At 42.1% G+C, this 25,976-nt stretch overlaps 1 protein-coding gene across 5 annotated transcripts in view; it reads right to left on the bottom strand.

Moving 5' to 3' along the window:
* Positions 1-25,976, bottom strand: part of MAST4 (microtubule associated serine/threonine kinase family member 4) — a 1,720,607-nt gene that overhangs the window by 190,498 nt on the left and 1,504,133 nt on the right. For all 5 annotated transcript variants that reach the window (XM_069222961.1, XM_069222970.1, XM_069222979.1 and 2 more), the window contains 2 exons: positions 23,051-23,152; positions 16,296-16,428 (listed from right to left, as the gene is read on the bottom strand). In XM_069222961.1, the coding sequence (XP_069079062.1) occupies positions 16,296-16,428; positions 23,051-23,152 (235 nt within the window). The remainder of the gene's footprint in view (positions 1-16,295; positions 16,429-23,050; positions 23,153-25,976) is intronic.

The following is a 25,976-nucleotide window of genomic DNA, read 5'->3' as shown; positions in this document are numbered from 1 at the left end:
TAACCATACTTTTAATCAAGGTGACACTTACCGCCTCAGAGGTAGCTCTCAAAAGTTTGAACTGGTGGAGCACCAAAGCTGGGAACGTGCAGTGCGTGAACATTCAAAACCTTTTCAGAGAAGCCGGCAGGTGTGTGCCTGACTTGTGCATACGTATTAAGAAGGACGCTTGGCTGCTTCAAATTAACATAACCTGTTAAGTGGCTCCATATCCCATGCAATACCTTCATCCAGTGCATTTTAGCCAACAACACCGTGCATGTGCATGTTGGACTATTAAGAGCCTAAGGACGAGGTTAAAAGCAAAACTCCCTATCACGTGTGATACCTTTGTCCATTCCATCGTGTTTTAGCCAAAATCACTGCTCATGTGCACGATGCATGCGCATTTTGGAATATTATCGCCTTAATGGCAGGGTCGAAAACAAAAAGTAAGGCTTCAGGATGCAACATGCTGTCAGCTGAAAGACCAGGATCAGCTGATAACCTACTGCAGCTCCTGGGAAGTGGTATACATAAAGTACAGTTTCTTTTTTACTCCCCCGACCCACCCTCTCCAACTGTAAGTCGTATTCTTTTGAATTAAAAAAAAAGTCTATGTTAGTCAGAAAAATAGTTTTTTTTTTTTTTTTTAGGAAAACAGACGCCATTAACTGTCCCCAAAACTAACCCTGCTCTTCAATAGTATTTATTGCGCAAAAAGCGTATCCTCCTTCTGTCTCAGTACCTCTGACGGGAGGGCAAGGTCTCTCAGGCAAGTGGGAAAGACAGCCGGGGTAATATTCAAAGTGCATATGCCTGTGTTCCAGTTGCCAGGGGCACACAGACACTCCTTTGAGAATAAGGTATGGTGCTGAACATCCCTTTATTGCCAAGAACAATAAAGACGGAAGAGGGGTTTGGGTCTTAGGCCACAGCACCACACGCAGAACCACCACACCTGTCACCAGGCAAGGAAGCAGCAGAAGACTCGAGACCTCGGAAATCACAAATAATGGGCAGTCGCCACCAGAAATGCCATTCTGCAGCCTCACAATAAAAGGACACACTTCAGGCCCCCTTGGCCTCGTGCTAAGGCGGATAGAGTTCCCCCTCTAAAAACAATGTGGAATCTCCAACCACTCGGGTCCATCCCCGACAGGTGCCCCGCGCAACAACTCAGCTCTTCTCCACTGGTTTCACAACTTGGAAGTGAGAGCCCAGTGGAGAGGGAGAAGGAAGAGGAGGGCAAGAAAGGGAAACTACTGGAAGGGAACAAGACCCTGGAGTAGCTGGCAGACTGGGATAAATAAAAATAAAACATTGAAAACAGTTGGTAATGTTAGCTCAGTGCGCCCCTCTGAAGCTAGGTGCCCTGGGCATGGGTCTAGCTTGCCAATGTCAAAAGCCGGTTCTGTGATCTCTTTAGTTACATATGAATTTTTAAGACAAACATATCCACTCGTGGAAAACAGCTTAGTGAATTGGGGAGAATATAAGTGAGAGGAAAAAATACACACAAAAGATACTACGCGTTGAAAATTAAAGCAAAGATTTTCATATCAACGGTCAGAGAGACAGTGGAAGAAGCTTGAGTGAGAGAGAGTGGCCAAAGTGATGCAATCCAGCTTGCTTATCTGCAATTCTAATGAATCAGGTTACTTAAGGCCTATGACTTTTTACGTCCACTTACGATCCACAGTGACTGCCGCAAGTTTCTATTAGTAGTTTAAAATGATATCAATACTGTGATCTATACCTGCCCAGTTCTGTTCCCTGCATTGCCTAATTCTACATCAAAAAGCTTTGGATAACACAGTATTTGGTTTCGTCCAAACCCTGGGCGTATAACTTTTATTTGATTCTAGCCAGATTCTTGGACTCAAGAAATATAACTACAGGCAATGGCCTAACAGGCACCGCCCTATGACTGGTTGTGCCTACTCAGGCTAGATCAAAGTATGATTCTGTAACTTCACAAACGTGTTCTTATTTCTACATCATTGTGGATCAGTTAATGTTCACCTCGTTACATGAAGTAGGAATGCTTATTCCTTCTATGTGTGTAAACATGCTTTTTAATAGCATTAATGTGTAAAGTTTGTCCAGTTGTCCACTTTATAGACGTAATGGCCAGATAACAAGCTTACAAATTAATTTGTCAGCCGTTACTTTCAAATGAACTGATTTTTACACTTTTTGGGTTAGAGGTTTACTCTTTTTCTCCATAATAAAGCCCCTCTGATTTCTTACTACATGGATATGTCTAGAGACAAAAATTACCTCATTAAATCCCGACATTCAGCAACCTTTATGGGCATTTATTGCAGCAACGATAGTGGATAATATTGTACAGTCCCCTTTTAATTCAACCACAATACAAGACTACTTTTCAAATCAGTAATATAAGCATTGTCATTGCCACACCACTGTAGGAAAGGGTAGTACAACATACTCAATGTATTATCTTTAATAGCATGACACTTTCTGATAACAGTGTATGTCCTTAAGAAGATGCAGAAACAAATTATACAAGGAAGCTAAAACACTGTTGACCTGACAAAATGGCACCCAACGCTTACTGATGACATAAGCCTCAAAATACACCAAGAAGTGTGTATCAATAAAGAGCTGATCAAGCCTTGGGATGCGTGCAATGTATCTTTTATCTTTTAAATATGTGGAAAATTCGGGTAACATCTGCAAATATAAAAAAGCCATACTGCAACTTGTAAAATATCCACGTTTTAGTACCAGGACACGATTCTGAATTTGAGCTGGTCTATACAAATCGAAAAAACATGAAATGCCACACTGATTGTATTGAACTGCTATTACAAGGGCATCAATTAACATTGTTGGGAAAGGCCTATCCTTTCTTAAGAGGCAAAAACTGAGGAACAAAGTCAATCCTATATCTAGTAAATCCCTTTCATTTGCAAATATTTGGGACACAATCAAAATAAGGCTCCAACTTTGTACAGATTTGAGAACAATAAAGGGCCACACAATTGGTTTCTTAACCTCTTTAGTCTCCCTCTGCACATTATCTGCTCAATAAACATTCTATTCTGCCACTGTTTGTCTCGCTTCTGAATAATTTGTTTATTGTGGAAGAATTCACATTTTTTATGCATCATAACCCACGATACAAATTATATATAGCTATCTATATATATATATATACATATATATAGATAGATATATATATCTATATCGTCCAGCTTTAAACAGTCTAGGACGAGTTTCCTATTCAAATAATGCTGTTTTGGACCAAAATGAAATACATAACAGAACTGGGGTAAGTTTGACCTTATCCTATGGGTATAAGTTCCCACAGTTCATGGCAGAAAAAGAAAGGTTTATTGTATGGCACTCCCAATAAATGCCTACAGAATCTATGCACTTTAGTTTTCAAGCTAGAGCTGCTCGTAAAGCTCCAAGCACACGCTCCACAAGCAGTCATTGGACATGCATTTGTGGCATGGATCTATTGCCCACATTGGAGAAGAAGGACACAAAGATTTAGTATATCACCATTTATTGCTCTTAGCAAAACATAGGCCAAGAAAATGGAAGGTATAATATTGTCCGGCACGTTTCCCTTAGTATATAGTTTGCTGTTTGGTATTTTCTGCCCCATAGTAAGAATTAAAATTTTGGAGAGATTGGTGGTTGGACAAAGATCATCAATTAAGGACACATTAAAATCAATTGATTTCTTAAGGCCATTAGCTTGCTGGAAATCAGTATGGCACTGTCTGCAAAAAGCAGGACAAGAATATAATTGTTGACTAATGTAGGAGAGTCTGTCTTTCTTATCTCTTAAAACTGCTTCCAAATGACTTGTGAAGAGTAAAAGAGTGGCAGGACACAGCTCTGCGCATACCATGGGCTAAAGGAAAGCTACACCAGCATTCACCCCTGGACGCAAACCCAACACTTTCAGATAAGTCACGGAGAAGATTAATTAAGAAGTCAATAATGGCTTGTTCCTACCCCATAAAATCTGATATGGATCATAACTTGGTTCCACTAAACAGATGAAAAGCTGAGCTGAAGTCCATAAAGCCAAATGTAGGGAACCTCGTTTTGCATAAACATATCAATTAATATGTAAATTGAGACATTGCTCTACACTCCAGAGTCTGTTTTATAGCCTTATTGAAACTCTCCAATATCCATTAAGACTGTGCCTATGTCTGGATTCTGTTCAATAGACTCCTAACTACCACTTTGCATATTGAGTCAGTAAGAGAAATAGGTCAATATCACAGCAGATTAAATATATCACCTTTTTAAAAAATCAGTATGATTATAGATTATGACCAAGATATTGGGAGGATGGAATTGCAGGCTGCATTTTGCACAGCGGTTACAATAGGGGCCTACAAATCAATATTTATAAATATTTTTTTATAAAGGTCCATGAAACTAACATCAGCCCAGCGGCGACTGGTTTAATATCTTCTGAAGAAAAATGCAACAGGGCTGTCTCCATAAACACAGTCCAGGAGCCTGGGTGTTTACATTATAGGCTCTGGTCTTTCGCACTAGTGTTACAGCAGCACTGCTTATCTCATCACCTAGAAAGGCTGGGAGAATTATTAATGTTGTGATCTGTTCTATTACCAACTGTGTAGACTATAATTCTTTCCCAACCATTTTTATCATGAATTTGTATGGTGGTCAATATGAATCTACAGCAGATCTTTTTGATGCCTTAAATCTACCTTACTGGGAGGGATTTTCTTCTTTTTTCACATAAACAGTTTCTGTCCTGAAGAAACATGTGGATTGTTTCCACTAGGTCAAAAGATCAACTACATTTCCCAATCAAGACTCCTTTTTAAAAATGTGTACTTGTTGAAGCTAAATTAACTTTGCACATAAATTAGGGGGGGGGGTGACCATGGCAACAACCAAAATGGCCACTTGTCTGTGAAGCTCCGGCACTGGCGGCCCACTAACGGGAGAAATCATCGCAAATACTACAGCTAACATCATACTTGCCATAAAAACGCACAGTTAATCACTCCAGGTTGCAGAATGCGGGGGTCCCCAAGCATCTGATCTGCTGGATGGATCTGTTGCCTGTGGGGAGGCCTACACGATGACAGGGGCTGCATGTCAGCCTTAGGCCGAAACCATCATGTCTCGTCGTGCTTGTAGGCCCCCCTCCACTTCCATGATGTGGGCCTCACCACATGCAGCATTGCCTGCCCCCCAAGGTGTATACCGACTTGTTCTTTAGAGGGTGGTTTCATTGTTTTGTATTTGTTATAATTGGGATTTACTGGATGTCCTTTAATCCGGGATGGGTGGGAGATGGGTTTTGTTGTTGGTATCTTTGCCTTTGTATTTTTGTTGCCGTTATGCCTTATCTATGTTTGGACACCACACTGCATTGCACTTCAGTGCACCAGATGACGAACTACCGTGTAAGGTGCTTGCCCGCCCCCAATGTCCTCTAAGACTACAGAGCTACAGTGCCTAACCTGGAATACTCGTGGTTTGAACAATCCAGAAAGGGAAAGCTGGCTCTCGTATACCTCAGCACACATCAGATAACATTTGCCTTTCTTCAGGAAACCTACCTATCACTCCGAGACACTCTGCGAATTTGCTTGTACCTGGGGCCAGAACCGTTTTTCCTCCTTTTATAGTTCCCACTCCTGTGGGGTCTGTATACTTATACACAAAACACTACCTTTCACTTACACTTCATATGCTGTTGACAAGATTTCTTCTGGTCTCCAGCTCTTGGGCAGGCAGAGCTATCCTGATGGTCAATGTCTATGCCCCCAATATTGACGATCCTGAGTTTTATTATAACCTTGCTGCCGTGATTTCACGCATGCCAACAGACTTTGTTCTTCTTGGTGGGGAAATCAATATCACACATCAACCTCCATTAGACTCTACTGGAAAACCCATAAGCACTAAACCATGATTGCGCCATGCACTTCAGGAACTAATTGACACACCATACCTTTCTGACAAGTGGTGATCTTGCCACTGGCTACACATTTGATGCTGCCCCTCATGACTTCTGGTCGCTCCTAGATTACTGGTTCATCTCACTTTGGATGCAGGACACATGTGCCTTGTATGCCCTCTGACCACGCTCCTGTTAACTTAAACCTTGCACTACCAAACACACGTTTTACTCCAAGGCAATGGCGTCTCCTGGAGCTTGCGGTCCATGGTGACGCCTTTCGTTCTGACGTCCTCACGGCCATTAATGAATATTTTTCTATGAAATCAGGTTTTGTCTATAAACAAGCCTTGGTGTGGGAAGCCTTTAAGGCTTACATTAGGGGGGCTGTATATCCACGCACTCCGATGTACTGAAGAGTATGCGCAGGGATCGGGTCCGGGTGAAAGGGTATCTACATTCCATTGACTCCGCTGCTACCGTAGACACCCCAGGTCTGGTGGAACTTAAGCAGAAGCTTCTTCTACAAGAGATCCACGACCTTGCCGACCGTGAGGTGAAGTTTCTTGGTAAATAGGACCACACCCAAAGATATGGCAAGGGGTGACCATACCCAGTCATACCCTGGCCCAAATACTGCATCCCAATTATCAAGCGACATGTTCGAATAAGCCTATGGACCTGCAATCACCTGGGTAACCTATTGGGTGATTATCCACACTTCATGAGTCCTGATTGATTGATTATGGCACTACAAAATGCAGTTGGCACTGAGATAACTGGTAATGGTAACATTGCCCTGACCCTCTTAGACTACTCGTGATATACGGTCACTCCGAAGAAATAGAGTCTTACTTATCTGAAGGTGCCATGGTCTGGCTCAAGAGTGGCCAGCAACAATTCCAAGCAGCCCCCATCATGGAGGAAGAAATCTCTCAGGCCATTGACTCTCTAGATGGCTCTAAGGCCCCTGGACTCAATGGCTTCACTGACCATTTCTACAAAGCCTTCAAATCAGCCTTGGTCCCGCACCTCTTCAAGGTATATGCGGAGACTCTTGAGGATGGTATATTTCCATCCACCATGTGGAAAGCCATAGTGACTCTTCTCCTCAAACCTGGCAAACCACCACAACTTTGCACCTCGTATAGACCTCTATCCCTCCTCAACTTTGATAATAAGATCTTAGGGGAAGTTAGCAACACATGACTAGATCTTTTGATGGAATGCATAATATCCCCCCTTCAGACGGAATGGGTACTGTACTGCTCCACCACCATCAACTTACGTACCATGTTTGTAATAATGAACCAATTCAACCTCACCCTCTCTGTGGCTGTTGCTTTATTGGATGTGGAGAAGGCGCTCAACTCTGTCGAATGGCCTTTTCTGTGAGCCAAGCTAAAGAAACTAGGCATCCCTCGGGGTTTCTGTGACCTGATCTTTCTTCTACATGCAAACCCCGTGGCCCAATTAAAAGTTAATGGGCACCTTACAGATGCATTTCCCATACTCTGTGGTACCCGACAGGGGTTCCCCTCCTCTTTATTAGCGCGCTTGACCCACTGATGCAGTATTTTCAGGAGTGACATCTACACAGGGGTCTATGCTTTCGGGGAGGCAGTTTATGCCGATGACATACTACTGTTTGTTAGAGACCCTGCCATTTTATGCCGATGACTTACTACTGTTCGTTAGAGACCCTGCCATGCATCTACCCCCAACTATTCAGGCGATTATCCGCTTTGGCCCCTTCTCAGGCCTTTTGATAAACTGGTATAAATCCGAAATACTTCCCCTCACGGAGGCCACTGTACCCTCTCCCCTTAAACATCCCCTACAGTGGTGCAATGTCTCCCCTAACTATCTGTGAATCCTACTTCACTGATGGAAGGATGAGGTGATCAGCTGAACTACGGCCCCACCATCAACAGTCTCTCCTCACAAATCAACAGACGGATCCGTCTCCTACTCTCCATTGCGGGCCGCATCCGATTATTAAAATGGTGGTGCTTCCCTGCTTCCTCTATCTGTTCCTTAATATTCCAATCCCCCTGAATGTCTCCTTCTTTTCTACAATACGTACCCCTCTTAACACACTTAATATGGGCAGGCTGTCGCCCCAGAATCAAGTGGGAAATGCTTACTCTTCCTTATTCTAAAGATGTTTTTGGAGTGCCTGATCTCTATCTTTACTATTTGGTAGTGCAGTGCCATTTGTCCTTGTATTGGTATCATCTGGATGTCAGACTACCTTATCCTCTCTACTTCCCATGGGGCTACCCCAAGAACCCCATAATATATTCACACCCTCTCCTCAACATGCTGGCATGGAGTACATTTCAGCGATACCTAAGCTTTAACGTTCTTTGCTCGCCATACTTATCTCTTGGAGACAACCCATGGTGCCCCCTAACACAGAAAATGCTTGTCCCACGTACAGTCTCGCTACACCAGATCCGGGCCATGGGAGGTCTCTTTGCCAATGGTAAACTAGATCTTCACTCTATTTTTGAAACTGACAGAGTGACCTCCAAGAAGAGCCACTTTGTCCGTCTTTGACTACATAGCACTCTTCGGGAGGTATTGCCTCCCTTCCCGGAGGAACCAACGGATTTCCCCCATCTCACCATAGTAATTTCGCCAACTGAAAGCACTAGACTTGCTTCTCGCTAATATCATGACAGCCTAGAACTACATCCACTGCGTCGACCTGCTGCGAGAATGGCGTTGGAGCAAAATCTGAACTCCCCCATCCCAGACAAGGTATGGCAGCTTTGCTGTATGCAGACAAATCTGGTCTCTATCAATAGCCAACATAAGTTCCTGCACTATAAGTTCTCACAAAGAGCATATACCGCCCTCCAGGCTCTTGCCAGATTTGACCCAACATGATCCCACAAATGTCCCAAATGTGCAGCTGATTATGCTGACTTCGCTCGCTTGACTTGGAACTGCGCTGATGTCAGAGAATATTGGAAGGCTATGTTCAAGACTATCTGCCATGCTGGATCATCCTGTAGATCCGGACCCTCACCTGGCACTCTTGGGGTATATCAAACCCCTTGTTCCACAACATAGGAAGCTTACGGCTATGGCAATTTTTTGTAGCCAAACGGCACACAGCCTTACTTTGGGGTACTAGTATGACTGGCTACGTGACCTTATCTGCTGCGACAGCATGAGTGAACTGTATGCCTCACTTTTACTTTCTACATCCCAGCCCAGAGATATTTAGGCCCCACTTCAATCATATTTATAGACTCATGACACAACCAAACCAATGTTGTACCTGACTCATAACTCATGAAAAATAAAATAACAAATTGCTACTACAAGTACTAGTATTATTGGAGCCTCTAATCCATACAAAATTGCATAATGAATTATTCATATGTCACTAGGAATAGAAGGATCAAGTTCTGAATTAAAAAGAGTTCAAATCTACCACTTTCTAGAAGGCCACTGAATTCTCAGTCTGCATGAAGAAGTGCAGTCCTCACAAGTTCTCTCTTACACCAGCCTCCTTTTCTCTGATTGCATTTTCATGAGCAGCTCTGCATAAAGATAATGCAACAGAGTCATGAGGGGGAGCCCTTTAGACTTCTATGAAGGTTTGTGGAAGCAGAGAAATTACTGATAAAATGTTGAGTCTTTACGTAATTATATTTACAGATTAATATGTGAATTAATTAGATAATAATATTATGTTTGCGAAAATGTGACTAATTGAATGGCCATCATCTTATGTAAGGCCTATATTTTGTCCATGCTAACTTAAGCTGATGAAATTATTCTGCCTTTACAAAAGAGTGTGTTTCTTAATTTAAACAAATAGTAGAAATAAATGTGTATTTAGTGGCCTCTGCTGGACTGCAGTAGGAGCAGATGCAAGGCCATTGTGCAATGCAAGCTGTATAAAATGTTTCTAAGCTGTTCTGTAGCTTTACTGACTTCATTGTTTAAAGATATGTTTCTAACTTGTATGTCTTTCCTTGAGGGTAAAGAAATGATGAAGTAACATATTTTGTAATCGTTCTTCCTGTGACTTGGTATTTTCAGTGGAGTGGAAACAAAGGATCCACAGATGAGGAGGAAGAAGAGGAAGTCTAGAATATAAAATGTATTAGTTTATATTCCGTCAATGGAATAACAGTAAATAGAAGAACTTGGAGTAAACTAATTTTATAATTTTGATATATGTTAATGTTCTGATTGGTCATAACTTTCTCACCTCATGCTTTATCCAATCATTTTCATTTAACAAGTTTAATTTAATGTTCAGTCACCATTGTTCGGGGGTCATTCTTTGGGTGATTCTTCTTTGGGATTCTTGATTCTTGTGTATCCTGAGACCTGGAGATTATATTGCTTGATGAAGAATTTTTGCTTAGATAGTTTAGCGTATCTTATAGTCCAAAATTCTAAACCATTACCCTTGTCCTTATTCCTGTTCCTATCCTGATGTTGATGCCTGATGTTGCTGTCCCACTGACGACGTAGATGTTGTTGCTGATTACTATAGTATTTTGGTAATGTATAAATGTGAATTGTTATTTTTCTTTCGTTTTTCAGGTACCAGCTGCAATTGTTTATTTACTGCTGCATATTTTTCATATCACCCTAGCTAGATGTTTTCTAAATTTGTGTTACTAAAACTTTTTACATGAAGCCCAACATGTCAATGCTAATTAGTGGTTAGTGGGGCGTTACTCACATGCTCATGATTTGTCTGACATTTTCTTTGTCTTATCATTATTCAGATGTAGTCGATTTCTCTTGCTCAGATTCTATTGCTATGGTTTTGTGTTATAACCATTGAGATCATTTGTCTTTTTGAGTTGATTAAACTCAGATATATCCGGTGTTCGAATCAGCCTTTATTGTTTCTCTATATGTATAATTTGTGTGTGAAAATTATTTTTGTGACTTTTGCGTTGTTAATATAGGGGTATACATTATTAACTTCTTAATAAATTTGTGTGGTTATTGAGACTGAACTGATATCCATATGTTATATGTGATGTTTATGACGTATTCCGAATGACATTTTCTCAAAACAGATTTGGTTTGGTTCATAGACCTAGTGTGTGAAATCCACTATTCAGGCCAAAATATAGCTAGGACTTCTCCGCGTTAACAGGTTCCTACTGGTCCTGTGCAATTCATGTCGAACCATTTATCTCCTCTGATAAACAAATGTAAAACATAAACAGATTTAATGTAGAGATAATCTATTTACCTGCTATGAGACCACGTCTTAGACAAACCACTCCTGGAGAAGCTCAAATCTTCCTATTTTACTGTTTCATTATGAAAAACGATAACTAAAGCAAGTTTGCTCAGATAACGAATATCCAATACTATTCTAAAGGGATAATATTCACTGAATTAGCTATCTAACACTCAATCAATTAACTACATTTTCCAACAGACCCATGGATACAAATAAATAGTCAACAGTGCTAGAGCTTCCTCTGGCAGACCTGGCAGAACAATGGTCCTCATCAGCATTACATACATTCCATTTAACTAACAATTTGAGGAGATAAACTTCTTTTTGCCCCACCTTTCTAGACTGCTTGTAAAACTAAACCACTGCAAGATCTCATAAAAGATAACTTTGCTTAAATTTAATTGTGTCTAATTTGATATTAAAACCACCAGCTAATAGCAAAACAAAGTTTAGATCAAAACTGGATGAAACAGAAAAGATATTAAGATCCAGGACAGGATGGCGAACAGATCATAAAAAATTTGTATCAACAGGCCCCAAGGATCCTAATATATTGTCTTTCTTGACATTTATACACATTCTAAAAACAGAGTACTAGTGAAAAAAAAAAGTGAATACCCAGCAACTCTAGAGGCTGGACTATCAATATCAGCACAGGAGCATCATTAGACCAGTATAAATAGACCTTTAGTCTCTCTTTCCTCTTTCTTGATGCAGCTTAACAGTATTAATGTAGAAATGTGAAAACAAAGCACAAAGGTACACATCAGAAGGAAAACCATTATTCATTCACATTCCTCTGAAAAACCATCAAGATGATCGGGGAGCTGCTGACTGTGGTACTGTTAATAACGTAAAAGAAAGTAATAACATGAAATGGAGGGGCACAAATGAAAAAAAAAACCTTCAGACAGAATGGTGGGATAATATTCACATCCATGTCCTTATTAAATGAGGATTTCCCTTCATAACACTTGGAAAATCTGAAGTTTATGGTAGTATTGGAGGGTCCTATCATGCTATTTTAATGTGTATTTACCCCAGTCCCTAGAGATCAGCAATATAATATACTAGAATAGAATATGTCAACCACAGACTATCAACCAAAGGCTGCCATTCTGTGATGTGATAGAGGAACAGCTATCTCTCCTCTTCTCTGGCCGTGGATACTATCGTTATCAGGTTCCTACTATCGTTATCATGAACTTAGATAGGGAAGGAGATCTGAAAGGTTTACTTTCACTCTGTCCCTGCTGGTTCATTATAGTCTGAAACCACCAACCACCAAATTTCTGTGTTCCAGTTCTATGAATGACTAAACATTGGGTGAAATCTAGTAGAAGAGACCTAGGTGAGAAGTGTGTCACAATGGTTAAAGCGGCTGACCCTGATACAGAGATCTGGCCTCGGACCAGGGTTCAATTCTTGCCTCGTCGGGTCTTGGGCTCAATTCCCTTGGACCAGATAATTCTCGCCTTGGTGCCTAATCTAATTAATGGGTCCCACTCTGTAACTCTGGGCAATAGCTTGCTTAATCTTCTCAACGGCCCTGACATCGCTTGGATGCCTGGCTTCACTCTGGGGGGTGCCCTGGAGTGGGCGCCTCACAGGGAAAAAAGCCAGGAAGGGTTCCACAGCGGTATGCGTACAGCGCCTTGAGACCCTAACGGGTGAGTAGTGCGCTATACAAGTGCGAAGTTTAAGTTTAGGTGTTCTTCATACCTCACTTTTATTTGGAGTGTCTGGATGCTGGAGGAATATGAAAATATATGTATTAGAAATATGAATGTAATTGCTGCCTAAAGGGAATAAGCAAAAACACATATTCACATTTAAGTTCCTTCTATTAATGATGGCTACTGGGTTGACACACTACACTTTCCTAGGGTTGTTTCACATTCTAGAAGCTTGTCTCTGTACAAAAATTAAACATAACTAGAACTCTGCAGGAGAATGGAAGGTCTTTCCCTGACTGGTCATTGATGGACTAGCCAAAGACATTTGCAGATTGTCCAGATATTCAAAGGCAAGCATGGACCTGCAGCAAGGATATTTAATTCAAGTAGAAGTGTGGGTATTTCTGGTCATACAATGGATCTGAGTGCCATGATATGATTTTTTTTAATATTGTGGATTCCATAGGCCATGTGCTGAAATCTATTCCTGAGGCTCCTGATGCCAATTTGGAGTTGTGCCAAAGAGTTGCATATGAGTTCTTTGGAAAATACCACTTGTGAGCTGAAGGCATTTTGAACAGAAGGGCTTACTTGTGAGAAGTAGGCGACTATAGTTGATGTATTAGGTAAGTACCATCATAACAATGACCATTGTTAATCTTAAGGAATGGAAAAGAGCTGGGAAACCCAAAATTGTGGAGTTCATCCTTGGGGCCAATAAAATAAGACAAACCGCAGTGGAGCCATTGATGCTTTCTTCAACCCAACGGGTCCAACTTCATCATTTGGTTTGTGTTGTTACAAATTGCGCTGTAAGCCCATGTGTCATTTCCCATAAAGAGCTGGCCTCATCTACAACAACGTTTTACACAGTACAAAAAGTGACATGCATTAGGTAGGTGAATCTGTTTAAAATAGTGGGAGAAACTCAAACACTGATCATTTGTTGTAGAATTGCAGCACCTAACAAGTTCTAACTTCCAAAAGTCCGCCTTTTTAAAAAAAAACAATCTTTATTACTTTTATTGTATTATAGTCTCACATTAATTATACAGACTTACATCTCTTTAGTAGAAACATTAAGTGAAATTGGACTTTTCTGCTCGAGCATTAGAGAATATATATATATATATGTATGCATCAAGCTCCCAGTTTTGAATGAGGGTCAAAATATACAAAACAAATGTGTTGCAATTATTCAGAGTTCATCTGTCATTATTAGCCATATATATTGTAGTAATGCCCACCCTCCCCATTAACTAGACATCTTCCCTATGGACACAGTTGCACTGCGGTGCATGGCTCCAGCCTGTTAACTTGTAATACAATTAGTAGTTGTCAGAAAGAACCTGTTATATTGAGCAGTCCGCATTAACCCGAAAATGAGTGCTTTATGGACTCTCTGATGAATATTCTCTCTTGTTCGTGTAATCATGGTATTAGCCATGCCAGGGCATCGTTGGGTTAGTAGTAATCCGGCGGGTCTGTTATCTTTTATGATGTTAAATAGCGTCACTATCCATATATCAATGAGCGTTTTAAAGGTTTCTATACAGCATGCCGCTCCTTTATAATTGGTTTCTTCTGCAGGCCTCTATATTCTTCTCTGCATAGTGCTGTGCTTTCTACTAGTACCCATCCCTCCACCTCCTCCACCCACTGTATTACAGAAGGCGCTGTTGTGGCTTTCCACCAACTATTCCATAAACGCTTAGCCAGTACTAATGTCAAGACTACAAGTAGTGACATCACTTTTGTAGCCGTAGGTCGAGGGGACAGTCCCAAGATACAGGATTCTGCTGTTAGTCAAGTATCCCTCTTAGTCAGATCTGTCAGTATTGTCCAAATCTGTGAACAGTATAAGGGTAGCCTGGGGCAGCTCCAGAGCATATGTAATAGTGTTGCCTCTTTAGTATTGCTCTGGGGCATCCCGAGGAGGCAGTTGGATACAACATGGGCAATCTATGTCAGTGGTTCCCAACCTGTGGCCCGGTGATATTTCCAGATGCATTTGGAGGTGGGAACGGTTAGAGGGAATATCACTGGCAGAGGGCTGCAGATCGAGGCCCTGGGAGAGGAGTGGCTGAGAGCCCCAGTACCCTGGGATACAGACGATCTGCTCTGGCTGACTGTTAATAACATAGAGCAAACTTGATAACCCACCTCTGAACGACTCTGACCGGGAACCCCACAGTAAGTTCTATATGGCGCTGAACACTCTGCAGAGCGCCCAGGCCCGGCCTCGGTCAGATGTGGTAATTCCCTGGCCCCTTGTGGCCTCGCACCCACCCAGCAGTTGCACAATGGGCCGGCAGTGTTTTCAGGTACGCAATCCAGGCCTCAACAGCTTTCACCCAGTCAAGTCATGTGTTGCCTCCTTACCACTCTTGGGGTCACAGCTCTGTAAGGTGCACTCGAGCTGGGCGGCAGCGGGAAGAAGGCGCCGCCTACAGCAAGGCCATGTTCCCTGCTACCATTTCGGCATCAATGAATCAGCGGTCGGGTACGCCAATTCCATCGCAGGCACCAAAGGACTCTGGTCTCTCAGGGTTGCAGCGCAGTTATCAGTAATCACCACCGTGGGGAAAAGCCCGATTTCTACCGGGCCTGGGTGCAGTTCATGGCGCTCTGCATTGCTAGAGCGATCAGGTCCAACAAGTCAGGCACTGCCATTTGGGGATCCTGCAGGTCTTACCCGGCCATTTGTTAGCAGACCGATGTTAGGCAGCGTTCAGGGTGCCTTATTAGGTGGAATGGTCCCACTGAAGATGAATAAATGCAGATGGTCAGGCTCTGGCTTACGAGAACTAACTGTAAACAAAGGGTCTCAAAGAATGAACTATCAAATCAAAATGACAGTATAAAAAATGAGTCAGGGATCAAAAGGTTTAATTGGGTGAAGGAGAAACTTTGGTGGGCAGTGATGTGCAGACATGTGGGAAGACATATGTACTTTGGAGAGAGCGGGCAGAGACTGAAGAGTGTACTGCACCTTCATTACATCAGAGCAGAAAATTGTTGGCTATTAGATTTCAAAACTCTACAAAGCTCTCCTGCCTAAACATGGTAATAAACCATTGCATTAGCTAAATACATTTAGAGTATGTAAGGCAGGAACGGAAGAACATGGGTTGTGGTGTAAGCATGGAGTTGCAGAAATGTTTTAATCTGTCAGATTTCTAAAAAGTTGATTTCTTAGTGCATTTGTACAAAGTTGTCAAAGCTTTGACAATAATCCAATCAGAAGTGAAGCTGCACGACTTTGTAATCACTATTCTGTACACTTAATATGGTAGTTGTTTGTCTGCCAACACCAGGAGCTTCAGCCTTTTGCCTGCCTATGGTCTTGTGTAGGAGCACTACACAAAAGATACATACATTTATGTAAAGGTAGGAAACAGTGCTTGGTTACTTGCCTTTTTCACTTGACCCTAAAGATGCTGATGTATTAGGAGGGCGTCCTTACCTTCTAGAGGATCCTTTGTAAGGCCCAGCTGGCTGATGATGTATCGGGGGATGTCTGTTTTAATACCTTGCCCTTCTTTGGCATGGCCCTCTGCCGCTTCCAAAAGGTAATAAAATTCTTCAGGATCAAATTCCTAATAACAAAACATATACATTTTGAGCATCTTTAAAAAATATTTAAAAAATGCTTGCATTCACTTCTGAGACACTGTATCGTGATTTCGATCCTCTATAAACAAAGACGAGAGTAGTAATAATGTATCTGGTGTCCTGGGTGCTACACAAAATCGCGGCAAAACTGGTCATTATCCATTACCACACACGCTTGCACTTTAACAATAAAAGGAGACTCGGAACAAATACTAGGCAGTTATATAAGTGCTTGCCTTTCTCTGGGCCAGGAAGTGTTACATAGAGGATTTACTGACAAGCAAGAAAGGCAATAAATATTTCCAGTACAATCTCTTGGGGCGATGGAAGCTACACGTTTGGCAAACGTAAACTTCAAAAATGAACAAGAGAAGTGCATTCAATCCTCTCCTTCATATCTGTATTTCTAAGGATTAGAAAGACGTCTTCAAAGTAAAACGTAATGGAAATAATACATGTATTAAATCAACATTTTTCAGCTAAAGATGTAAACAGATAAGGATAACCCCCGCATTTAATTAACTGCATCCTATAAGAAAGATATTTATCGTCAAATGTTGTCTTTTTTTCCCAAAAACAATTACATTGGCTTCTCGAAGACATTTTGAAACATCTACATTATATTCACTTCTAAACTTGCAGAAAGCCTAACCGACTTTTTTTTAATATAGCTTTATTGCGGTATGTTAAAGGCATGGTACAATTAACACAATAATTGCAGTCACCTATAGTAGGGATTCAGCCTGGCATGGGAAGGGAACCATGTCGCACACAATCAACTGCGGGTCTACGGTCCCTCAACAGTATGCAAGGGCCTCCCCACCACCCCGCATCCTTCCCACCCTGATGAATACAGATTCGCCAGTCTGGTGATAATCCAGTAAGCAAGTATGCATGATGCAGTTACATAAAAAGATGCACCCCCAATCACACATACTGTAGAAACACGGTCAATATGCACATCCCTAATCAATCACACATACTGTAGAAGCACAGCCAATATGCGCATCCCTAATCAATCACACATACTGTAGAAACACGGTCAATATGTCTATCCCCAATCACACATACTGTAGAAACACGGCCAATATGCGCATCCCTAATCAATCACACATACTGTAGAAACACAGTCAATATGTCTATCCCCAATCAAACATACTGTAGAAACACGGTCAATATGTCTATCTCCAATCACACATACTGTAGAAGCACAGTCAATATGCGCATCCCTAATCAATCATACATACTGTAGAAGCATGGTCAATACGCGCATCCCCATTCACACATTCTGTAGAAGCACGGTCAATACACGCATCCCCAATCAATCACACATACTGCAGAAGCACGGTCAATATGTCTATCCCCAATCACACATACTGTAGAAGCACGGTCAATATGCGCATCCCTAATCAATCACACATACTGTAGAAACACAGTCAATATGTCTATCCCCAATCAAACATACTGTAGAAACACGGTCAATATGTCTATCTCCAATCACACATACTGTAGAAGCACAGTCAATATGCGCATCCCTAATCAATCATACATACTGTAGAAGCATGGTCAATACGCGCATCCCCATTCACACATTCTGTAGAAGCACGGTCAATACACGCATCCCCAATCAATCACACATACTGCAGAAGCACGGTCAATATGTCTATCCCCAATCACACATACTGTAGAAGCACGGTCAATATGCGCATCTCTAATCAATCACACATACTGTAGAAACACAGTCAATATGTCTATCCCCAATCACACATACTGTAAAAGCACGGTCAATACGTGCATCCCCAACCACACATACTGTAGAAGCACGGTCAATACGTCTATCCTCAATCACACATACTGTAGAAGCATCGTCAATATGCACATGCCCAATCACACATACGCTAGAAGCACAGTCAATACAAATACCCCCAATCACACATACTGTAAAAGCACAGTCAATACGCGCATCCCCAATCACACATACTGTAAAAGCACGGTCAATACGCCTATCCCCAATCACAAATACTATAGAAGCACGGTCAATATGTGCATCCACAATCATACATACTGTAGAACCATGGTGAATATGTCTATCCCCAATCACACATACTATATAAGGAAGGTCAATGTGTTCTTCCCCAGTACAGTGCAGCTGGAATCGTGCAATAAGGGAAGCAAAACATCAAAAGTAACAATAGAAAAAAACAGCCAACTTAATAATCCGTTTATTAAAGTTTTGGCTATGAATCTTGAACATACTAATGAACGAGGATAAGCACTTCCAATACCCTAATTCATAAGGCAGATCCACCATATATTACAGGGGATTCAGAGCTTATAAGAAAGGTACAGTATCCTGAGGGTCCTTGAAAACACCCTCTATATGGCAGCCTCCGTTGAAACTAGGTCGATATGCACTTAAGGCCGGCTCTGTTTATGGGGTTTTTCTGCCCTATTAGCTCACAAGGTGACTTTTATTCTCCACAAAGTTCACTAAGTCCCATTCTAGTGTAACATAGCAAGCAGTACTGCTTGTCAAACACAAAGGAGGTCTTAACCTCTAGAGATGAATAAAAGTAAATGATGTGAAATGTCGTATATGCCTGCATTTTGCTTGCATTGTATTAGCCCAATCTTAAAGTTTGCACCTGTGAAGCCGAGCCTCCTTCCTGGCAAAGCGGACCATTCCACGCGCCTATCCAGTAACTCACAATTAGTCAGCAGATTCACTACCAGCAAATTAAGTGTCTCCACTCCCATCCCATGCCTCTGAGGAAGTGGCCAGAGAAGACGGGCTTTATGGTGGTGCCCGGTGGCACTGGTGGGGGGCACCGACCTCAGGAAGGGGGGGGCTCAGTGTTTAGCAACACGAGTTAAAAGCATCTGATGTAGATTTCCTTGTGCGTCCACCTTTCAGGCAGCAATACAAATGTCAAGATAACTCTTGTGATTAATGTCCCTGCTAGAGAGAGAGCGAGATCAGAAGTGTGCCAAGTGCCAGGTCTGACTCGTCATAAAGTAGCGCAGAGGGTTAGTATGCCTGCTGCAAAGAACAGATCTGTAGTGGATTAGTAAAGCCAGCCTTTAGCAGTGCTTTAAAACAAATGAAATGTATGTGAAAGGGGCTATGAAGAGATGAGGGGCACTTTTACTGGGTGGTAGTGAGGGAATTCTAGGAGGTGATCATGGAGGGACAAAAAGGGCCGGGCACCACCATTGCTAAAACTGGCCTTGCATCATAGGGCGGAACCTGGAACTTGTTAAGCAGGATTTTGAGCTGTGCATAAGTAACCTGTTTCTTTTTGGACATAGCTGCATTGACAGTTCCAGTAGGTAGTTACTTTGTGGTTTCTTGGAGACCGGGAAGCACTGTGGACAACAAGTACATTGGTTATTTTTGTTCATTTCCCCCGCATAAGGGGTTTACACCACCTTCTCACTTTTGTATGTTCACATACTGGCAGAAGTAGTCTGGATAGCGGGAAAGGTAGGTTCTGACTTAACTGTGTATGTCAGGACTCAAATTTGCAGGGGTAGATGCAACATATCCCCCGCTGCCTCTATTCCTTACAGAGGGCTGCTGCAACAACATTTACACCAGCATGTCATGGGCTACAATTGGCTAAACCCAGGAATATCAGGGCATATTCTACACTGCTGGTTGATAGCATTTTTACCATAGTGGCCCTTCATTATCTTTGCTAGACCTGCCTAAATGAATTCACAAACGAAAGCTCCAGAAAATGGTTTGTTCTTTATAATAAAGTGTGGTAGTTAGGGTGAGGTGCTCTGGCTCTAACAAAAGTAGTTTAGCCGTCTGTTCGGCTTCTGTAAGGATTCGCCATCAGTTTAAGTGCGCGACTGGAATGCATTGTCTTGCACTGTGATGAGCACCTCTAAATGTACGAACCCTGTATGAATTCTATAATGGCCCATTTCTGTGGCAATTGTCAGCCGGTTTGACTAGATGTCTTCTCAATCGAACTAGCTCAGATTTAGATTGCAGTTCCATTAAATGTCTCGACGCGCACAGTGGGAACTGCTCTTTTAGGACAAGTTGACATCAATAATTCTGTCTGCCTAAAATGCTATCAAAACTGTGACAACTATGGTATTGTGAAGCAAAACATGAATCAAAACTGACAAGGGAAGGTGCACTATTAATAAGGAATATCCAAGACGGAGGGCAAATGATTCCTCAAATGACAGAAGGCTTGTCTGAAAATTAACATCAGTAATTTTGTAAAAACTATTGCATTTAGAAACTATAGCAGAAACGTACACAAGTCCATCTCGTAATAAATATAAATAATTTGCAGCACGCATTAAGTAAGCTTGTTAAGTAAGCTGTGCTTAGGGGAAGCTACCCATTTTTCAGACAGATATCTTCAGCCTCATTCTACCTAACATCATAGGAACAATACATTGCGATAACACTGGACGTATATTACATATAGGCAAAACTTTGTGTGTCCAGATTTTCCAGCACATCCGCATTACACATATTTGCAGTTCAGTGTTGCAGTATATTTCTGAATATCTGAAGGCCTCGACCCCACTGATAATAACTGCAGCAGCTACGGGTAAAGAACAGGAAAAAGTGTAGATTGCTATTTTTAAAAAAAAATAAAAGAACCTAGATAATCTGTCCTCATCTTGCAGGATTAATAAAACCGTTCAATATAACTCAGTGGATCTCACTCTTCTCTGTTACTGCTAACAGTGATTAGATGCTAATATGGAAGGAGACAGAGGGTTTTCAGTTCTGCACATGATTGCCTCTGGATTATGGCATCAGGAGGTTGTTTGATATGGATTTTGATGTTTGACTTGATGCATTGTACATTTCTTTTGTCATCATCTACAATGCCTTCTGGTTTTGCTCCCATTGTGCTATCTGCAGGTTATGAAAGCCAGGTTAGGGTGAAAGGAAATGGGAGGAAGATGGACAGCGGGGCAGAGGCAGCAGCAGATAAACTGCCTAGACATGAAGACAAGTGTGTTTGCTTTAAGAAGTTTAGAGAGAGTTTGGAGAAAATCTACTGTATATTGCCATGAACATGTTTTTTGTTGTAGAATGATCTGATCTGAGAGAAAGGAAGTAAACAAGCTGAGATGTAACATCTAATCTTAAATTAACATTCAGTTGCCTCCTAAACCTTTTATCTGTTTAGGTGACAAGAGAGATCCCTCAGTATCTTGCTACTTTGTCATGCACATTCCTCCTCTTTCAGATTCGTCCAATGATTTCTCCTGTTATGCGCTTCTGGCATTTACTCTGCTCAACATCAGTGCCTCATTTCCTGGTTGGGGTACTTTCCCACGTCTCCTCATTGGCCCCAGCACAATTATCCATGAGAAATGAACCACTGTATTTCTCATGACAAATTGCACAAAAAAACAAGGAGCAAGTAAAACACTGTAAACAAAAGTAAAACAATTGTGATATTAAATTGATGTTTCAGTATTTAGTGTGTCGTGATTACATAAACTCAGTGCCCTTATGAACTTGTGACTTCCTTGTATGCATGTTACCTGGTGGTCTCATGCAGGCCTTTAATGCCTGGAAAGCACTAGGTGAATCCCACGCAGTACAACACAGGCCAGAATTACATGTATAGCGAATTACAAGATGAAAAATGAGTTGCTCGTTCAAAATACGATCTTTCTACATGGGCACTGTGGAGCGATCCTCATGTAAAGATGTTTGGGAAAGAAAGTGTGGAACACAAGATAGAGCAAGATGTTGACTACCAAGAATCTTGTTTTTCCACAAAGAGTAGTGGCAGATGGCGGCAGTAATCTGAATCTGCTTTCATCACTATTATGTTTCCAGAAAACTACTGTTTCTGCAGCCACCTGATAATTCTATGGGGACGTCATTCACATAAGGTATTTACAGTAGATAGAGGACTCAGTATTGCTTTCACCGTAATGAGCAGATAGTGTAAAAGACGATGCTAGAATAGCCTGTTTCTATAGTATACCTAACATTGTTTGCAACTATAACTATGTTAGATCATATTGTGAAGTGACACTTTTTCTCATTGCCTGTTAAACAGTCTTTTTAGTCCGTGTCATCTCGTGGAAAGAAATTTATGCGGCCCAAAATGAGTATTAAGAAATGGAAATAATAAAAGGCAACAAGAACAAAGGAGAAGAAAAAACGTGCTAGTAAAGGTGAGTCTAAGGAACGTGAGCTGCAAACAGAAGAATTCAGAGGGAAATATTATATAAGTGATTCGAAGAAGTGACTTGGAAAGATAAAGGGGGTTATTCTAACTTTGGAGGAGTGTTAATCTGTCCCAAAAGTGACGGTAAAGTGACGGATATACCACCAGCCGTATTACGAGTTCCATAGGATATAATGGACTCGTAATACGGCTGGTGGTAAATCCGTCACTTTTGGGACGGATTAACACCTCCTCCAAAGTTAGAATAACCCCCAAAGTGTGCTGTGAAGCTGGTGTAAGTGGCAATAGTTGTGATGGAATTAAGGGGACAATGTAACAGAGGTAACAAAAGAACAATTATAAACAATGAGTGAATTAGATAAATTACAAAAACATAAAAAGCCATATATCCAGGCATAAACAAATGCAAACTTACCAAGCATTCTAGCAACCGAGCTGGACGTGCAATCACAATGAGGATCTTCTGCACTAGCTGTTTGATAAATGCCAACTCCCCACTTTCAGAACGTTCATGAGCCTAAAAGAACAATACATGGATGAGAGGACACAAACACCGTAGTGCAGGCTGTCAAACTAAATGAAATCAATGATGACATCGGAGAGCAGCAATACATTCTATTTGTCAGAGCATGAGATCCTCAGGATTGAAAAATAATAATGTTTGGCATATTGGCCATCCTTTTGCTGTGGATACCAGGTACAATGCTGGTGTTTCAAACTTCCCTAATGACACGGAAGATCATGAGTGATTTCTGTGTAGCGCCTGTGAATTAGAATCTGAAGTCCGTCATTGGTTACAACTGTTCGGGCACTGCCAAGTAACAAGTAATCAGGGAAACCCCATTTCCTTTGTTGCTCGTAGAGAGCCATGTAAGTTTGAGTTTTTTAATCCAGTTGTACAAATTCATTCCAAAACACAGAGACTGACTACACAAAACGCAGTTAAAGTGAATTTATCGTTAAGATTTTCAGTTAAAAACACACAAATGTACACCAGCAGGCTGCAGCGGGCTCTCATCACAGGTCCTGTGCCCAACCCTATGTGCACACATCATGGGAACGTTTCCTATTTTCCTTCAGGATTCACAAAACATAGTGCTTTAATATTCTCGAAAACGGATGTGTGAACCCGGCAACAAAAACGAGCCTTTTATTTTTGTAGGCAATTTCTATTGGACCCCCTTCACTACTGCCCCCAGCCTCACACGTTTCTCCAGGAAGCATGCAGAAGGTGATGGGTGAATGCTGTAAAATGTTCTAACTGGCAACCACCGTGCCACTCTAGACAGAGGCCCCCTTACTGTAAAAACATAACTCCGTTGCATTAGAAAGCATGAAACAGATTGCTCGCTGAGACATTTAGCTTGAGGTTTAGCAGTGCTAGTTTCAATACCCCTACAATGGGTGTCTGTGGAAAAACGCATTGATGTACGCTATGAGTAAACCAGGCTGGACACAGCACTTGAAGGGGTAGTGATTCCAATGACTATTCTTGGGAGGGTAGCACAATGCAGAAGTTTGTGATGTCACTCAGGAGGGTGTCAGCACCAGAGGAGTGCTTTTTTTGTGGGTTGAGGGTGGATGTGCACTGGCCCATCCAGAAGACAAGCCAGTTCTGTTTCCACTTGTTTTTGAGCAACTAAAGTCATACTTTAAGGTCCTCAAGAACACTAGCTTGAGAACCTTCAGGATGGCATCAGCTATCAACCTCCCTGTCCTTTATCCACCTGAATAAACAATGCAATGAGTATGCAATAGGTTAAGCAGGCCAGCCCTGGCCACCCACCCACCCACCCACCTAGAAAGGGTGTGGGGATGGCAGGCTTTCAGGCATTGCTCCCTGTCCTTGGGCAAGGCTGAGACGCTGCCCACGGCTCTGATGGAGGAAAGCTTTATGCCGTTGTAATTGCATTCTTCGACCTCTAAGCCAGGGTGAGTAAGCCATTAGTTAACTCTCCCTTAGGGTGTGGAACATGGCATAGCATTAATACTCTCAAATCTGCATGCTTTTTTATACTTTTTTTTTTTTTTTTTTTTTAAGGTGGAACGTCCGAGGTCCTCTGTGACAGTGAGAAACTTTGATCACTGCCCTGAAAGGCGGGTCCTGGCGATGAGGGATTTGGTACCACCCAGCACACATTCACCTTGTTCCCTGATTGAAGCATCCTATGATGAGTCACCCTGCTGCGCACACACAAAGTCCTGGGCAGAAAGTTTGCACCTTCATCCAGCCAGTAATTCTGAACAGCCCGCACGCCTATACCTTGCATTGTGCCCAACCCCAATTGGCTAGCCCCTATATTGTCACCATGTACTCCCTGCTCTTGTGCCAAATGTGACCATGGGAGCCTACAGTCTGCTCCTCCGACATTTTTCTGTTTCAGGAAGTGCTGTTAGGGACAGCCTGGAACCGGAAATGGTCAAGTGGAGGAAAGGCATTAGTCTTCAGAGGACTCCCGAAAGTTGGATACCTTTCGTCTAGATACTAACTATAGCTCTTAAGATGCAATTCACTGAGCAGTGGCGGCTGCTGCCAGGAATGGCCGGAGGGGCAGCGAGCGGAGCATTTAATAAAGAAAAAAAAAAACACTTACCTGCCAATGCTGGACACAGCCTCAGTGCTCCTCTGCTCCTACCACGCCTGTGATTCTCTGCTCCCCTCCCCACCCAATCCAGACACTTCTCTCATGATGTAAAACAGCATGAGGGAAGCGCTGGGACTGGACTGAGTGGGCTGAAATGCCGTTCAGTGAGGGAGTGGGAGCCTGCACTTGGTCTCCACCCAGCTGTGAAATACAGCTCGGTGGGGAGTTCCAAGTGTACACCTAGCACTCCTCCTCCCTGCTGACGTGGAGGATGCTGGCCCCGCCCTGCCCTACAACCCGTGGAAAACTAAAATTATATTAAAATACCTTTATTATCAATTTATTTTTCTGCTTCTTGTTGCCTTTCAGCAGTGGGGCTACGCACCTCCGCCATAGTGAAGGGGCCGCCCCCGGCACTGAGCTTCTGACAGCAACAAAATTTGAATTTCTACTTTCAAAACCTACCAGAGCAGGGTGGAAGTAGCACTCAACCAGGCCCAGAGCTGGAGGAGACTCCGAGCCTCTGATCTTCGACTAAGAGCACAGAGTCCTCAATTCGATCAATAAGGGTAACTGCAGCCACAGAGAAAACTTCTATTTTGTATCTCTGTACATCAGTGCTAACCTTCCACAGTAGTTTATCAACGTTCAGTCATCACTTTCAGCACTTTTCTGCTGACACTTGACGGTGGACTCAGAATGCCCATGCCCGACCCGCACAACTTGTATTAATTGGGGAAAACACAAGATGCACTG

This window comes from Pleurodeles waltl, chromosome 1_1 (assembly GCF_031143425.1).
Source record: "Pleurodeles waltl isolate 20211129_DDA chromosome 1_1, aPleWal1.hap1.20221129, whole genome shotgun sequence".
Classification (NCBI taxonomy): domain Eukaryota; kingdom Metazoa; phylum Chordata; class Amphibia; order Caudata; family Salamandridae; genus Pleurodeles; species Pleurodeles waltl.
The sequence above is the reverse complement of the archived record's forward strand: the minus strand, read 5'-3'. Positions and strand labels throughout refer to the sequence as shown.